We start from the raw sequence: 19,053 nt of genomic DNA, 5'->3' as shown, positions 1-19,053 counted from the left end.
AATATGCTCATATGCTAATAAAATATGTACCCAACTGCTAGTTCCTGTTATAAATTTGCTAATCTGAAGCTTCAGAGTAGCAATTATTACAATCTTGCTTTACACCAATTGAAATAAGAGATAAATACGCAATCTCCCATTCTTGGAAGTCAAAGTAACAATATGTTTGCCAGAGCGAAAAGTTTTTCTCCCTCTATAGTTACAATGATTTGCACATTTCTAACTGTGTATAAATGTCAGATATACTGAGCTGCTTTTTATTTGAAGCCAAATATATAGCTCATGTCAGTGCTCAAAAAAATTTGAAAGGGCTCTCGGCAGTTTGTGACTTATTGCACATCTGTGATGGGCTGAGTCCCATCTCAAAAAAGTCAAGGGCTAAAAACAATTACCTCTTCAAGGACGTCAGCAAGCTTACTGAGTATCTCTTCAGGAAGGCTCTGGAATGTTGGCACACTGAAAAACAAGACAGAGATGATGTTGAAGGCATGCACAGCAACTCATTTTTATAAATAAAACAGCAACACATCTGAAAGAAAATACAAAAGCATTTCATGACAAAGAATCTGCCAATGAAGATCAAAGTAATAATTTAAGCATAATTTGATGACTAACAGGGAAAAGGCATGATGTACTAGAAAGAATTGGAGATTGGACAGAACCAAGTTCAAATCCCACTTATATTTCTTTGTGTGACCTTGGATGCCTCAAGTATAATTGGGATAAACCACTCTCTCCCTTATCAGCCTGCTCTCACCAAATTCCTTCCAATTCCGTCACCTTCTCTAGGTCCCCCTACACACACACACACACACACACACACACACACACACACACACACACACACACACACACACACACACACACACACACACACACACACACACACACATACTTTTCTACAGGCCAACTGCTACCCATTCTTTAGGACTCAGCTGGATTGATGATACATTCAGGCCTGCAAGCATTCATTCAACAACACTGGAAACTTCCTACTCTCCCCAACAACTCCCAGCTAGATCATGTCCTCCTATTTATGATCTCTTTTATCCCTTCCTGCAACTATAATTAGATAATTAATCAGATATTTGTTACTGGGCATCTTCACTGCTAAAATCAAACTCCATGAAAATAAGAACAGTACTATATCTGTCTTGCTCAGCCCCTGTATTTTCAGTGATTTACTAATAACAACTCAAGAGCATGTGTTGAATAAAGTTATGAAAGCATGGACATACAAATGCTTCCTATGACAGTTATAGGGATCAGATCAGATAGAATGGAGAACAGAGTCAGACTCATAGTAGACACTGAAATAATGTCTTCTCATCCTCTTATTAGGGAAACTCACTGACCAGCATATGGAAATACTGAATGATGTTGAATACACAAACCAAAGAAACTTATGTTATATGGATAATGCTGACTTTAAAAGGAAAAAAAACCCAAAAAACTCATCAACATAAAATTCTTGAAAATCTACTCCACTGGAAAATCTAACTGGGATGTGGAACTAAATTCTGATTTAATCTTATCTCAGTGCTTGAATAGAGAAAAGACTATAAATGAGTGAAAATACATTTGTATGTATGATATCTGACTTATAGATCGATTGTTAGGTAAACTTGATCTTTAGATAAATTGCCATGGAGCACAGTTATTTAAATAAGTTAGTTGAGTTGGATGAGACTTGTTTCAGGTTTGTTGCTATAGAACAACAGTTCTGGCTTGATTAGAATAATGCAATGAAAGAACCCACAACATACTGTTTGGATATAAGCATGAAAGGTTTACTGTTAATTTGTCACTCTGATTCCCATTACTTAGTGTAAAGCCTATTGATAAAATCCTAAGGTTTTATGTAGAAGTATAACATTTCTCCCAGGACCATGTTTCACCAGATTTACTGCTATGGTCTGAGCCACGTGGGTTTTAATTTCCAGAAGGCAGTCTATTTCAGCAGCTGGATGGAACACATCACAGCAAGAGGAAGACAGAGGAAACTGTTTCCATGAGCTATGCAGGTAGAAAAATTTAGCCCTTCATTGTTCTTTTAATGAGCTATATTTCAGTTTCTTCTGAGATATAAGAATAATTAGAATGTTTCTATCCCAGGGGCTATTTATGGAAAACACAAACTACAACTGAGTTTTTCTCATTTTATTATAACTGGCTGCCTTCTTTAGACAGCCCCATTACGTCTATGCTAAGTCTATGTCAAGCCACTCTACAAAACTTTCATTTTCATGAGCATTCTTATTCATGAGAAAAAAAAATTAGTATTTGCTTGACCACATAACTCACTAAAGAAAACAAAAACATTAAGTTTTAGGGGGCACATTTTAATTAATTATCTTTTACAATTTTACTTAGTTATTTTTTATTTTTTCAGCTTTATTGAGGTATAACTGACAAAATTATAAGATATTTAAAGTGTACATTGTGAAAAGATTCCTCCCATCCAGTTAACCTAGTTAAGTAACACATCCATCACCTCACATATTTATTCTTGTGTGTGTCTGAGATCTTTAAGTTCTACCCTCTTTGCAAATTTCAACTATACAATACAGTGTTATCAACTATAGGTTACAATAGTTTGTAACCTATTTCCCCTATTCCCCAGTCCCTGACAACCATTGTTCTATTCTGTTTCTATGAGTTTAACATTTTATTTAGATTAAAGTGATGCCATGTATGTGCCATCACCACATATAAGTGATGCCATGCAATATTTGTCTTTCTCTGTCTGGCTTATTTCACTTAGCATAATGCCCTCAAGGTCCATCCATGTTGTAGAAAATGCAAATGGAGGGATTTCCTTCTAATATATTATTGTATGTTATACAATAATATTCCATTGTATATATATCATGATCTTTTACAATTTAAAATGCCTCAAAACATTCAGCAGCATTTATTACCAATAAAAATTAAGGATGATTTTAGAGAAGAAACACTCTAAAGAATTCTTCGTAACAATTTAAGCACTTTCAGATTTAACAAAATGGAAATCAATTAACAGAAAATAAGTGTCTTCACTTTTATAAGCTATACTGGAAACACTTTTGTAGCCATCTTTAAAATCTTAAGATCTTTATTCCTCTAAGCACTAGATAATTCTCAGAAATTAATTACATGAGAGAACTTATCAGTCCACTGATAGCTTGAACACCAAGAACAAAACAATTGAGGATATTCATAAGTTTAAAATTCTACCCGTGAAACTTGTTTGAATTTTTCCCAATACATCAAAAAATATTAATTTAAACTTCACCAGTGTGTACATGTGATAACTCAAGATGAAGTTGTCTATGATTTAGAAAACTTAAGGCAAAATAATTATAAGGATGAACTTCCATAAAATGTTTAAACAGTAAAGAGTATTTTCACTTATTTGGGGTTGGGGGGGCAGGGGGAGGAACTCATAACAATTTACATGCTAATTACAAGTAATTCTTATGGACCTATTAAAACATTTTTGTTCTCTTAGGACTTGCAGTAGGTCTGAAGTTACAAAATGCACTTGACTGTAATATAATAGAGATGATTTAATGTGTGGAGCTTTTCCATTGGATTTTCTGGTTGAATAAAGTAAGGACTTGGAATATGTCATGACAATAATAGAAGATGAGATTTGAATGCTTTCTATTTTCCAGGCACTGGGCTAAGGGTTTTACAGATAATATATTTTATTTTTAAACAGCTTTATCAAAGAACCATTATTACTGTCATCCATTTTACAGCTAAAACAACTGGGATCTTGAGAGTTTGCCTGAGGTCACAACACTCAGTACTGATAAAGAGAGGATAAAAATTTCCATCTGAATGACTATGAAGCTAATCATTTGCTGAGCTACACACTTCACAGGAGAATTATTTAAAAATGCCCCATGTAAGTTTTAAAACCATGCCATATTCTTTTAATGATTTAGAAATTAAGCAATAATATTAACATCCTTTGATTCAGTGACTTCATTTTTTAATCAACTTCTTGCTATGAAAAATGTCAAATAAATGGAAAGGCTGAAAGAATAGTTCAAGAATCCCCTGTACCCCCATCACCTAGGTTAGCAACTGTTAACATTGTGCCATCTTTGCTTTATCTACCTTCGATCCATCTAATTTTTTATATGCATATTGATAAATAGATTTATAGATATTTTTTGATGAAAATCTGAAACTAAGTTGTACATATCATGAAATTTTTATTTACCCCTGATATTTAAGCACACAGATCTAAAAATAAGAAAATATTTTAAAATAAGTAACTATAGCATTATCATAAGAAAAATTCACTCAACTCCATAATATCATCTAATAACTATATTCCATATCAAATATTACCTATTGTTCAAAAATTTCTTTATTGTTTGTTTTTTTCTTTTCAAACCAGGATCCAGGAAAAATCCACATACTGCTTTTGGCTATTTTGCTTCTCTAGTCTCTTATTCCACAACCATCCTCCTACCTTTCCCCCCATTACACTGATTTTTTGAAGAGACAGGGACAACTGTCTTATTGGATGTCCCACATTCTGAATTTGTCTTAGTAATTTTATTTTTGGTAACCTACCATATGAAAATAACAGCTAATAGAAGAAAAAAAAAAAAAGGAGACTCCCCAGGACCCTTTCAAGAAGAACCCTGCAGTCAAAACAAATAGTCTAAGTTGTAATTTGCCTTTTTTACTCATATTCTTTCACATGTGTACCATACAGTAGACTCCTCCAGAGGCTATATGACATCATTACTTTGAGTGTTAATGGATGTATGCTTATATGTTTCTGTGTTTTCTAGAATTTTTTAAGGTAGTAGTAGGTTTATGATAAGCGTGCTGTTTACAGAAATTAATTCAATATTATTGCAATGCTTCTACTGTGCTCTTACTAGTTAGTTTTCAGCTACCTGCTATAATCTCTGTAACCTTATCCAATAAATTGTCCTTTTGAACTTCTGAAGATTTTCTTGTCCTTAAGTGGAAAAACAGTTACAAGTAAATACATTTGGATATCATGTGTTGCAATAATAATTTTGTATTTTTTCAAAAACATAACTTTAAAAATTTTATCTAAAACTTGTAATTTTAGAATTCCATAATAACTATTAAGAATCTAATAAAAGAAACTTTATTATACTGTCTTATTTTTACGGATGGATTTACTTTGAGAGGGGAGATTAAAAGACATATTTTCAAGCCATAGCTGTCAATTTCTAAATCTAAAGATACCGAAAAATATGAAAAGGACACAAAGAATTTTCTGACTCATGGATGGGATAAATCCAGTCCAAAGAAATGTGGAGACACTCTAAATAAGAAATAAAAGCATGACAAAATCTAACTTTCCTTCAGCATTATAGATGATAATAATTTACCTTATTATCCTATACACCAGAACATTTTAAAAATACTATTATCCAAGTTATGATGTCATTTTGCGCCCAATCATTCAAAATTTAAAGGAAAGGAAATTGAATTTTTTCATGTAGACATGATGAAGTTTTAATTTTTTAATTATTTTTAAAATTTTATTTATTTTTTTATGGAGCAGGTTCTTATTAGTTATCTATTTTATACATATTAGTGTATATATGTCAATCCCAATCTCCCAATTGATCCCATCACCACCACCTCACCCGCCACTTTCCCCCCTTGGTGTCCATATGTTTATTTTCTACATCTGTGTGTCTATTTCTGCCATGCAAACAGGTTCATCTGTACCATTTTTCTAGGTTCCACATATATGCATTAATATATGATATTTGGGGCTTCCCTGGTGGCGCAGTGGTTGAGAGTCTGCCTGCCAGTGCAGGGGACACGGGTTCGAGCCTGGGGTCTGGGAAGATCCCATATGTCACAGAGCAACTAGGCCCGTGAGCCACAATTACTGAGCCTGTGCGTCTGGAGTCTGTGCTCCGTAACAAGAGAGGCTGCAATAGTGAGAGGCCCGCGCACCACGATGAAGAGTGGCCCCCACTTGCCGCAACTGGAGGAACCCCTCGCACAGAAACGAAGACCCAACACAGCCATAAAAATAAATAAATAAATAATTTAAATATATATATATATATATATATATATATATATATGATATTTGTTTTTCTCTTTCTGAATTACTTCACTGTCTATAAAAGTCTCTAGATCCATCCACGTCTCTGAAAATGACCCAGTTTATTCCTTTTTATGGCTGAGCATTATTCCACTGTATATATGTACCACATGTTCTTTATCCATTTGTCTGTCGATGGGCATTTAGGTTGCTTCCATGACCTGGCTATTGTAAATAGTGCTGCAATGAACATTGAGGTGCATGTGTCTTTTTGAATTATTGTTTGCTCTGGGTATATGCCCAGGAGTGGGATTGCTGGGTCATATGCTAATTCAATTTTTACTTTTTTAAGGAACCTCCATACTGTTCTCCATAGTGGCTGTATCAATTTACATTCCCACCAACAGTACAAGAGGGTTCCCTATTCTCCATACCCTCTCTAGCATGTTGTTTGTAGATTTTCTGATGATGCCCATTCTAACTGGTGTGAGATGATACCTCATTGTAGTTTTGATTTGCATTTCTCTAATAATTAGCAATGCTGAGCAGCTTTTCATGTGCTTCTTGGCCATCTGTATGTCTTCTTTGGAGAAATGTCTATTTAGGTCTTCTGCCCATTTTTGGATTGGGTTGTTGTTTTTTTAACATTGAGCTACTTGAGCTCTTTATATATTTTGGAGATTAACCCTTTGTGCATTGATTCATTTGCAAATATTTTCTCCCATTCTGAGGGTTGTCTTTTCGTCTTGTTTGTAGTTTCTTTTACTGTGCCAAAGCTTTTAAGTTTCATTAGGTCCCATTTGTTTATTTTGTTTTTATTTCCATTACTCTAGGAGGTGGATCAAAAAAGATCTTGCTGTGATTTATGTCAAAGAGTGTTCTTCCTATGTTTTCCTCTAAGAGTTTTATAGTGTCCGGTCTTACATTTAGGTCTCGAATCCATTTTGAGTTTATTTTTGTGTATGGTGTTAGGGAGTGTTCTAATTTCATTCTTTCACATGTAGCTGTCCAGTTTTCCCAGCACCACTTATTGAAGAGACTCTCTTTTCTCCATTGTATATCCTTGCCTCCTTTGTCATAGATTAGTTGACCATAGGTGCATGGGTTTATCTCTGGGCTTTCTATCCTGTTCTATTGATCTATGTTTCTGTTTTTGTGCCAGTACCATATTGTCTTGATTACTATAGCTTTAGAGTATAGTCTGAAGTCAGGGAGTCTGATTCTTCCAGCTCTGTTTTTTTCCCTCAAGACTGCTTTGGCTATTCAGGGTCTTTTGTGTTTCCATAAAAATTTTAAGATTCTTTGTTCTAGTTCTGTAAAAAATGCCACTGGTAATTTGACAGTGATTGCATTGAATCTGTAGATTGCTTTGGGTAGTATAGTCATTTTCACAATATTGATTCTTCCAATCCAAGAACATGGTATCTCTCTCCATCTGTTGGTATCATCTTTAATTTCTTTCACTAGTGTCTTATAGTTTTCTGCATACAGGTCTTTTGTCTCCCTAGGTAGGTTTATTCCTAGGTATTTTATACTTTTTGTTGCAATGGTGAATGGGATTGTTCCCTTAATTTCTCTTTCTGATCTTTCATAGTTAGTGTGTAGGAATGAAAAAGATTTCTGTGCATTAATTTTGTATCCTGCAACATTACCAAATTCATTGATTAGCTCTAGCAGATTTCTGGTGGCATCTTTAGGATTCTCTATGTATAGTATCATGTCACCTGCAAACACTGACAGTTTTACTTCTTCTTTTCCAATTTGCATTCCTCTGATTTCTTTTTCTTCTCTGACTGCTGTGGTTAGGACTTCCAAAACTACGTTGAATAATAGTGGTGAGAATGGACATCCTTGTCTTGTTCCTGATCTTAGAGGATATGCTTTCAGTTTTTCACCATTAAGAATGATGTTTGTTGTGGGTTTGTCATATATGGCCTTTATTATGTTGAGAAAGGTTCCCACTATGCCCACTTTCTGGAGAGTTTTTATCATAAATGGGCATTGAATTTTGTCAAAAGCTTTTTCTGCATCTATTGAGATGATCATATGGTTTTTATTCTTCAATTTGTTAATATGGTGTATCACATTGATTTGTGTATATTGAAGAATCCTTGCATCCCTGGATAAATTCCACTTGATCATGGTGTATGATCCTTTTAAGGTGCTGATGGATTCTGTTTGCTAGTATTTGTGGAGGATTTTTGTGTCTGTATTCATCAGTGATATTGGTCTGTAACTTTCTTTTTTTGTACTATCTTTGTCTGGTTTTGGTATCAGGGTGACGGTGCCTCATAGAATGAGTCTGGGAGTGTTCCTTCCTCTGCAATATTTTGGAAGAGTTTGAGAAGGATGGGTGTTAGCTCTTCTCTAAATGTTTGATAGAATTCACCTGTGAAGCAATCCGGTCCTGGATTTTTGTTTGTCGGAAGAATTTTAATCACAGTTTCAATTTCGTTACTTGTGATTTCTCTGTTCATATATTCTGTTTCTTCCTGGTTCAGTCTTGGAAGGTTATACCTTTCTAAGAATTTGTCCATTTCTTCCAGGTTGTCCATTTTATTGGCATACAGTTGCTTGTAGTAGTCTCTTAGGATGCTTTGCATTTCTGTGGTGTCTGTTGTAACTTCTCCCTTTTCATCTCTAATTTTATTGATTTGAGTCCTCTTCCTCTTTTTCTTCACGAGTCTGGCTAAAGATTTATCAATTTTGTTTATCTTCTCAAAGAACCAGCTCTTAGTTTTACTCATCTTTGCTACTGTTTTGTTTCTATTCATTTATTTCTGCTCAGATCTTTATGATTTTCCTTTTACTAACTTTGGGTTTTGTTTGTTCTTCTTTCTCTAGTTCCTTTAGGTGTAAGGTTAGATTGTTTATTTGAGATTTTTCTTGTTTCTTGAGGTAGGCTTGTATAGCTATAAACTTCCCTCTTAGAACTGCTTTTGCTGCATCCCATAGGTTTTGGATCGTTGTGTTTTCATTGTCATTTGTCTCTAGGTATTTTTTGATTTCCTCTTTGATTTCTTCAGTGATCTCTTGGTTATTTAGTAACGTATTGTTTCGCTTCCGTGTGTTTGTGTTTGTTATGTTTTTTTCCCTGTAATTGATTTAATCTCATAGCATTGTGGTCAGAAAAGACTCTTGATATGATTTCAATTTTCTTAAATTTACCAAGGCTTCATTTGTGACCCAAGATGTGATCTACCCTGGAGAATGTTCTGTGTGCCCTTGAGAAGAAAGTGTAATCTGCTGTCTTTGGATGGAATGTCCTATAAATATCAATTAAATCTATCTGGTCTATTGTGTCATTTAAAGCTTCTGTTTCCTTATTAATTTTCGGTCTGGATGATCTGTCCATTGGTGTAAGTGAGGTGTTAAAGTCCCCCACTATTACTGTGTTACTGCCGATTTCCTCTTTTATAGCTTTTAGCAGTTGCCTTATGTATTGAGGTGCTCCTATGTTGGGTGCATATATATTTATAATTGTTATATCTTCTTCCTGGATTGATCTCCTGATCATTATTTAGTGTCCTTCCTTGTCTCTTGTAGCATTCTTTATTTTAAAGTCAATTTTATGTGGTATGAGTATCAGCTTTCTTTTGCTTTCCATTTGCATGGAATATCTTTTTCCATCCCGTCACTTTCAGCCTGTATGTGTCCCTAGTTCTGAAGTGGGTCTCTTGTAGACAGCATATATATGGGTCTTGTTTTTGTGTCCATTCAGCGAGCCTGTGTCTTTTGGTTGGAGCATTTAATCCATTCACGTTTAAGGCAATTATCGATATGTATGTTCCTATGACCATTTTCTTAATTGTTATGGGTTTGTTTTCGTAGGTCCTTTTCTTCTCGTGTTTCCCACTTAGAGAATTTCCTTTAGCATTTGTTGTAGAGCTGGTTTGTTGGTGCTGAATTCTCTTAGCTTTTGCTTGTCTGTAAAGCTTTTGATTTCTCCATCAAATCTGAATAAGATCCTTGCCAGGTAGAGTAATCTTGGTTGTAGGTTCTTCCCTTTCATCACTTTAAATATATCATGCCACTCCCTTCTGGTTTGTAGAGTGTCTGCTGAGAAATCAGCTGTTACACTTATGGGAGTTCCCTTGTATGTTATTTGTTGCTTTTCCCTTGTTGCTTTCAGTAATATTTCTTTGTCTTTAATTTCTGTCAAGTTGATTACTATGTGCCTCGGCATGTTTCTCCTTGGGTTTATCCTGCCTGGGACTCTCTGCGCTTCCTGGACTTGAGTGGCTCTTTCCTTTCCCATTTTAGGGAATTTTCAACTATAATCTCTTCAAATATTTTCTCGGGTCCCTTCTCTCTCTCTACTCTTTCTGGGACCCCTATAATGTGAATGTTGTTGCATTTAATGTTGTCCCAGAGGTCTCTTAGGCTGTCTTCATTTCTTTTCATTCTTTTTTCTTTATTCTGTTCCACAGCAGTGAACTCCACTATTCTCTCTTCCAGATCACTTATCCGTTCTTCTGCCTCAGTTATTCTGCTATTGATTCCTTCTAATGTATTTTTCATTTCAGTTATTGTATTGTTCCTCTCTGTTTGTTAATTCTTCTAGGTCTTTGTTAAACATTTCTTGCATCTTCTCGATCTCTGCCTCCATTCTTTTTCCGAGGTTCTGGATCATGTTCACTATCATTATTCTGAATTCCTTTTCTGGGAGGTTGCCTATCTCCACTTCATTTAGTTGCTTTCCTGGGGTTTTATCTTGTTCCTTCATCTGGTACAAAGACCTCTGCCTTTTCATTTTGTCTATCTTTCTGTGAATGTGGTTTTCCTTCCACAGGCTGCAGAATTGTAGTTGTTCTTGCTTCTGCTGTTTGCCCTCTAGACATGATGAAGTTTTTAAAAGCCAAAAATTGTTTTGTACGTCTTTTCAAAGTAGCAATGAAACGTAAGTGAAGCATCTGACAGAGCTATCACATTCCATTGACTGGGGAAGCCACACAATAGGTGAAAGAAAAAAAAACCTTGTAGAGCTGACTTTGCTGACTGCCTGCTGGAGAAGTCAGTTAAAGAAATCATTTCACTGCCTCTTTCCAAAGATACAGTACCTTGCTGAATTAATGACTTTGCTGCAAACACAAAGACGGGTGAAAATCTGTCCACAGAATTGTACTTCTGCCTTACAAATGGATTAATCTACAGTCATGGCGGGACTTGCTATTTGGCTTGTATTCATCTGGTAGCAGAATCAACCAATCATCAAAAAAGACAAGATTGGATATGAATGCTTGGCAACAAACACAAATGGTACTGAGCTATTTGGTATGGAATTAACTTTTCAAGTCTAGGTTTATCATGGAACGACTATGTTGCACTGATGATGCAAAAGGAACGGTGGCCCCTCTACACAAATTAAGGCAGTAACAATAAAGTATACTAGTTGTCATTATATTCTTACCAAAAACTCACAGTAAAAATAAAGTAAAATTCCAGTTTTACTTTAAAATGTTTTGATGAAACACTGTTACTAATTGTAGTAAATTTTAACCCTTGACTACATATCATGTGTGACAAATGGCAAACACACATAAAGCATTTCTGCTGCTTCCTGAAGTACAATGGTTTTCACAAGGAAAATCATAATTGCTGGAGTTGCAAGCTGAATTAGTCAGTTTTTTCATGGAACATCATTTTTTACTTGGCAATAACCACAAACTGTGGATATTCAGACTTGAGTATCTGGCAGATAACTTTTTGAAAAAGAACAAAGTGAGCCTGACACTTCTAGTGAAACAACAGACAGCAGTTGTTGCCAGTGATGAAATTCAAATGCAAGTTAAAATTTCAGAAAACTTTTATCTGCCACTGTGGGCTTAACAGCTTTCTAATAATTGAAGACTTTTCTGATGAGATCGTTGGCGAATGCTGATATTAACAAATGTGATTCTTTTGATATTGTAAATTTTGTAATTTCTGAACCAGTATTTTCCAGATGACTAATGCATGATGTTACAAGATCATGCAGGGGAAAGATCTATTCGAAGTACAAGATCGATCAATGGATTTTAATGTAATAAAGTAAGAAAAGTTCATTGATATGGTTTCAGATTCCACACTGCAACTAACCTGTAATAAACTACCCTTTGTTGGGTTTTGGTGTAGTGTCCACAATTATCTGAAAAGGCCATTAACATACTCTTCCCTTTTTCTGCTCCATATCCTTGTGAGGCTGATTTGTTCACATACTTCAACAAAAACAACAGAAATTCAACAGATTGAATAATACTGAAGCAGATATGAGAATCTGCTGTCTTCTTCTAAGCTAGATATTGACAGATTTGCAAAAATGTAAACTCAAGTTTCTCTTTTCACTAAGTTTTTTGGTTTGTTTTGGAAAATAGTTATTTTCATTAAAAATAGCTTAACATGTATTTTTTTGCCACATTTTTTTTTTTAAACACACTACATTGGTGGAGAAAAAGGCTGAGGGCCTCAAAGTTATAGAGTTGAACCCACATTTCCCATAGAACTGTGGAACGTCTATGAATGGGCATGTGATAAGATGCCAAGAACAAAAAACAGTGCAGAGGTTTTTACAACGCAATACAAAGCTCAGTTACAAATATGTATCCTGGTATTCAGAAACAGACACCTCTCTTAATGGAGGAAGAAATTATAGCGAAAAAGAAAATGTGCCATGCTGAATAAGGAGACAAATCAACAAGCAAAAACTTGTAATACTGTGAATGAAAGACTTTGAAGACAAGTGCTTAGGTACAAACCACAGGATAAAATCATTTATTTGGTAGGATTGCCATGAATCTACACATATTTTTTTAATTGATTAATTTTTTTTTTTTTTTTTTTTACTGCATCATACAAGAGTATATTTAGTGCTGTAAGAAATTGCCTGTCTCCACAGTGCTGTACCTAATTTATGTATATTTTGATGTTTTTTAATGACTTAGTAAATAAGTATTTAAAAATATACTCATTTTTAACTCTTAATACAGTCAACATCAATAAAAAAACCCACATGAGATTTGGAAAGAGTAGAATTAACAGAGGTGGTGAGAAGTGGTTGAGTTCTGCTATATTTTGGGAGTAGAAGCAGCATGATTTCCTGGAAGACTAAACGTGGGATGAGAGAGAGAGGGGAGACAAGCATGACTCTTTACAGTTGGAAGGAATCTATAAAAACAGTTCAAGTGTTTTTCATATTGAAAGCAAGTTTTTTTTTAAACCTATGTAGTAGCAAAAGGTTTGATTTTATCAGAAGTTCTTAGTTTTTAAATATAACCAGAGAGCATCAGATGTAGCCCCATACTTATATCTCTTGAACAAACATAAGTCTGGAAATAGCTCAGCAATGTCCTCAACGTAGAGCAGAACATACAGAATTATATTAATTATCTTTGGGTAGCATTTGGAAAACAGTTGCCTTTTTATTCTGTCATGAGAAATCAGCCTTGTACCCAGTTTAATGCCAAAAATATTGACAGGTATTCTTCATTTAAGGCTTCCTACAGTTCATGCCAATTGAATAAAAGCAGAAATATCTGGCTTACCAAAGAAATCAATTTCTATTGATGAAGAATTAAAGTAAGGGTCCTTCATAATCTTACAGCTATCTCATCTTTCCCCTTAGTGAGCTCAGCAAAAGGTTTTCTGCCCTCAACATATTTTTATCCCTTAATTGAATCGTTTGGCATTGATCTTGGTTCATTCTGTTATGCAAGTCTTAAAACTGGTCTTCTTTCCCCACCCCCTTCCTTGTCTCCCACCCCAATATACTTTACACGCCACTGTCAGATTCATTTTCTATCAACATTTAGCCCTTATCACAATGGCTCCAACCCTTAAATAGCTGCCTATTATCTTTCACCAGATTCTAAGAATTAGAAGAATCATTTTTCTTGTGTGTGAAAATACATTAGGTAAAACAAATCATTATGGAGACATGAGGTATAATTTTACTATCTATGTGATAAAATATAAACTCCTTATCTAGGAAGACTTTATAGTGATTAAGCATATGAACTTTAGAATGAAAGGGAACAGGTTGAATTACGCTCTGCTACTAATTATCAGCTGTGCTTTTGGCAAGTAAGCTAACTTCACGAGTCTCAGCCTCCTTAGCTTTCAAAAGGGGATGATACCACCTGCCACATAGGGTTTTGGCAGAAATAAGCTAAACAGTAGACATAAAACATTAAGAAGGTGCCTGGCACATAGGAAACATTCAATAAACATTTGCAGCCACCACAATAATATGTATTTTTTTCTTGTTCTAAATGTTATTATTATTTATCCCCTTTAATAATTAAAACAAACTTTCTAACGCGTCAGAAATGAATCTTAGTGAAGACTCAAGAGTGATGGAAATATCCAGTTCTTCATTTTCTTAAATCAAATTATATTTGATTTGGAGTATCAACCCTCATTTTTCAGTGAGATATTTAATCACATTCATTGTTTAGCTCTTCCTCAAGGTCATACCTGAACCCAGGGGTCATATCATGCCCAGAAGGTGGGGAATAAAGTCTCTAATCTCTCTGCTATTAAGGTCACAAAGAACCCTGGAAGTCCAATGTCTCTCTGTTTTTTTGCCCACAGAGGAGGAAGGGAGCCTTTGGTCAAGCTGGGAACTCTGGTGCTTCCCCTCAGCCTCCTTAGGCACGTCCATGCCGAGAAACCCACTCTTGGAAAAATATATCCAAGATCCTCCTCTTTCTCTTTTGACTCCAGAAACTCTTCGTAATCTCTTTATACAAAGTTAGGCTTTAAAAACAGATAGGAAGTATCTTATCTTCTAGAAGTTTCTAGGACTGAGCAAAAACTCAAATCAAAAAATGCAAAGAGTGGTGGCACAGTGGTTAAGAATCCGCCTGCCAATGCAGGGGACACGGGTTTGACCCCTGGTCCGGGAAGATCCTGCGGAGCAGCTAAGCCCGTGCACCGCAACTACTGAGCCTGCGCTCTAGAGCCCGTGAGCCACAACTACTGAGCCCATGTGCCACAACTACTGAAGCCCGTGAGCCTAGAGCCCGTGTTCCACAACAAGAGAAGCCACCGCAATGAGAAGCCCATGCACCGCAACGAGGAGTAGCCCTTGCTCACCGCAACTAGAGAAAGCCCACGTGCAGCAACGAAGACCCAACGCAGCCAAAAAAAAAAAAAAAAAAAAAAAAGCAAAGAGTCTATGAACCTGCCTGGAAAAGGGATGATATAGGGGGAAATATTCCAATAATTTATACTTGAATAAACTGTCCTCCAAATCCCTTTATTTGCAGGTCCCTGATTCCCTGTGCAAGCACCATCCACTACAACCACCCTTTCCCCACACACACATTGGTTTTGATTGGTTTTGATTTATTACTCTTTGAATCCCCACATGTTTATGCAAACTTCTTTAAGATTCAGCTCAGGGACAACCTCTTCTGGGAAATGGTCCCTGGCAACTTTCTTTCTCTAAGTAGGTATTTTGCCCAAATAGCACCTACACTTGTACTGTAACCATGTGTTAACATATTTGCCTCCTCCCAACAGTGTATAAATTCTTTGAAAGCCCTACAGTACAGTAACTAATAGCATGGATTTTAGAATCAGAGGAAGAAAAAAAAAAAAAGGTGATTTTGAATCCCAGGGCCTCTACTTCCTAGCTATGTAACTATGGGCAAGTTCTTTAAAGCCAAAAAGTTCAGCTTCCTTAGTCAGGAAATGAAAACAAAACCTAGCTCCTGGAGCAACGTATTAATAAATATGAAGCACTTAGCAAAGAAGCTCTGCCATGGAGTAAACACTCAAAGGGACATATAATTTAGCTTGTAGGATACTACACAACATAGAGTGTGTCATGTAGTAGGTACTCAAAAGCATGCAAACTGAAGGAATATATGTAATAAAGCCAAACACAATAAGGCAATAGTGGTTTTGGTCCAAGGTCACTATGTGGAGATGTGCCGTTTGCACCCTGTACGAGGCACCTGCCTGGGGGATGGGTGAAAATCAGCCCAGCGACTCTCTGCATGCCTCTCAGCCTGCCCTGGCAGGGGCTGCATCCACCCATACGGAGGGCCACTTCTTACATTTTAAAAAATGTGCCTTTATTAAGCAACCTTAGTCTTTGCAAGGGATCTTCTGCTTGATATTTTTCAGGAAACCACAGGAATATTTCCCTGAGCCTATTTACTCAGGAAGAATTCAGAAAAGAAAGTTATTTATTGACTGACAGAGTCTACTTTAAAAAGTATTAGAGTAGCTTTTTAAGAGAACCCACTGAAGAGCCACTTTCAAAATCAGACCTAAGGTTACTCTGCTGCTCCTGTCAAAATGACCGTGAGGTGAGGCGCTAATAACATACTTTATGAAATTACCTCTGAAATGCTTATTCTAACACCGTCTTATTCAGAAGATCACACTGTACCTGACCTTTGCTCTGGAAATCTTACAAGAGTCTGTGCCTGAGCAAAAATAAAATCGGATGGGTTTTTATAGAGTTAAGCAAATCATACATGATTGTTAAAACTAAAAAAAAAAGAGTATTATGACAAACTATGCCATTTTAAATATGTAATGCCGCACTAATGATAATCAGCCTAAAATGTTCTGCCTAGATTTCCTATCCAATCTTTTTTTTGTTTTTTAATTTATTCATTTATTTATTTATTTTTGGCTGTGTTGGGTCTTCGTTTCCGTGAGGGCTTTCTCCAGTTGCGGCGAGCGGGGGCCACTCTTCATCGCGGTGCGCGGGCTTCTCACTTTCGCACCCTCTCCCGTTGCGGAGCACAGGCTCCAGACGCGCAGGCTCAGTAGTTGTGGCTCACGGGCCTAGTTGCTCCGCGGCATGTGGGATCTTTCCCTGACCAGGGCTCGAACCCGTGTGCCCTGCATTGGCAGGCAGATTCTCAACCACTGTGCCACCAGGGAAGCCCCTTAACCAATCTTTTGAACCTTGGGACGAGTGATGCCCTGGCCCCATAGGCTAAGCCTTCTCTACAGCAGTGTTTGTCCACGGGCCTCCACTGGCACCTGGGCACCTTCACTGTGCAGGGATGTCCTATGTACTACATCTCCCATTCCTAACGGTAGTAGTCCTGTCATTGTGATAAGCACACATCCTCCAGGACTGATACTGCCCCAAGATTAGAACCATCACTCTATAATTTCATTATTTTCCCAATTCACCAAGTGAGTTCACTAACTGTTCTGCCTGAAATCTCAAAACCCCGGGTAACTGAGTACTTACTCAAGCTTCCATCTCCCCGTGGCTTCATGGATGTCTGTTGCCCAGTAACTTGAACACTGAAGGACCATCTGTTTAAAGTAATTCTGGAACCTAGCTGTCTACAAATAGACAAATGGGACCTAGGACTCTTCATTCTTTGTTTATGGTGGTTTCTAAAGTCACATTAGTCAAAGCACTATTTATCAAATATATTAATAGGCATTCCACACCAAAAGGAGGGTTCCATGGACAAATAAGGAAATTTGGGGTTATTGAAAATTAAGATTTTCTTCTTTACTACAGTATTTATCAGCGTCTTCATCTTGAAAAAAGTTGAGAAGCTAACCAGAGAGAGACAAGAAATAGTATTTTGCAAACTTATTCAACAGTATTTCGCAAACTTATTCAAACTTATTAGACAAGAAAGAGTATTTTGCAAACTTATTCAGGATTATCTATTAACTTGATGAGGAACTAGAGTTCCACGCTACATCATTTAGAATCACTGACTCATATTAAGATGACAGAATTCACAATAGTCCTTACGTTTAACATGCAGGAAAAGTTAGCACGGCCTGTGAGTGAATTGCTCCATATTTTTAGGATGGAGTTCAGCCATAATCTTCTTTGAAAAGCCTTGATTGATAATCTCTATTGTCTCCCTACTCTCCTTGCCAGAGAACTGCAGACTCTGCACAGACACATAACAAAGGCAGAGTCTAGATGCCTTTTGCCTGTGCTCCTGAGGTCCTTTGTGTCTACGTCTGTCGGACCTATTACGGTATTGTGATTGTCAGTTTGTTTATCTGCCTCACTCTAGATCAGCAAACGAAAACCTACTGGCTCACCATCTTTGTCTGTAAATCAAATTTTCATGGAAGACAGTCATGCTCACTGGTTTACATATTGTCTATGGCTACTTTCAAGATATAACCGAAGAGTTGAGTACCTGCAGTAGAGACTGTATGGCCTGCAAGCTAAAATATTGACTATTTGGCTCTTTAAGGGCAAGTTTGCCTATCCCTGTCTATTAGCATCCTGAGGTCAGGTACAGAGTCAACTCCTTCAGCTTAATACCTGACAAGTGACAGATGCTTAAAGTTTGTTGAATGAAAGCCTTTACCTTTCAAAATCAGTCCAAGAATATCTGACCTTGAGATAACAGTTCTAATAAAATGTGAGGAATGGAATATTCAATTCAGGTCACATAGTCAAAGATCTTATTCAATATTCAAAAATAGTTTTCTATGTTGACTTGGAAATATAGATTCAAAGAAAGTTAATTCAATAAATAAAAACCGTCATGTAGAAGTATACAATCTAAAGATAGAACAGAGTTTGAGGGTCACTCTGTAGAGCATATATTAATATATTAATTCTTGATATGAATTCTTGTCCTCCAATATCATTTTGAATCCTTCAAACATGAAGCAACTACTTTTTCCCTTGGGAAATAATTTTGAACACAACTGTTTGATAAGTACCTTTTCCTGGAATTCAAGCAAAATTGTTTTTTGTTTTTATTTCATCCTATTACTCCTAAATCTGTTCTTTACCAAGAGACTTTCTTCTTTGATTTTAGAGTAAAATTTTAGAAAGCATAAGAATGTGGAAAATAAATTTTCATCCTCAGAAAACTTTAACAATTTAGTGGAACCCTTGATAAACAGATTTGCTATTAAGGCTCAAGAGAGTCAATGAAAGAATCAAATCCCTGACATTTAAGAGGTTTGCTTTAGTTACAGAGTTTACCTAGAATTAGATGGTAGAACTGGGATTAATGATATAACCTATGTTAAATCCCCCTTAGATAAGACTTAGCACAGAA

General features: G+C 36.2%; 1 protein-coding gene across 3 annotated transcripts in view; it reads right to left on the bottom strand.

Annotated features, from left to right (window-relative positions):
• Positions 1–19,053, bottom strand: part of PRKG1 (protein kinase cGMP-dependent 1) — a 1,248,399-nt gene that overhangs the window by 354,981 nt on the left and 874,365 nt on the right. For all 3 annotated transcript variants that reach the window (XM_036828090.1, XM_036828088.1, XM_036828091.1), the window contains one exon: positions 393–456. In XM_036828090.1, the coding sequence (XP_036683985.1) occupies positions 393–456 (64 nt within the window). The remainder of the gene's footprint in view (positions 1–392; positions 457–19,053) is intronic.

This window comes from Balaenoptera musculus, chromosome 16 (assembly GCF_009873245.2).
Source record: "Balaenoptera musculus isolate JJ_BM4_2016_0621 chromosome 16, mBalMus1.pri.v3, whole genome shotgun sequence".
Lineage (NCBI taxonomy): Eukaryota > Metazoa > Chordata > Mammalia > Artiodactyla > Balaenopteridae > Balaenoptera > Balaenoptera musculus.
This window is presented reverse-complemented; position numbering and strand designations above follow the sequence as displayed.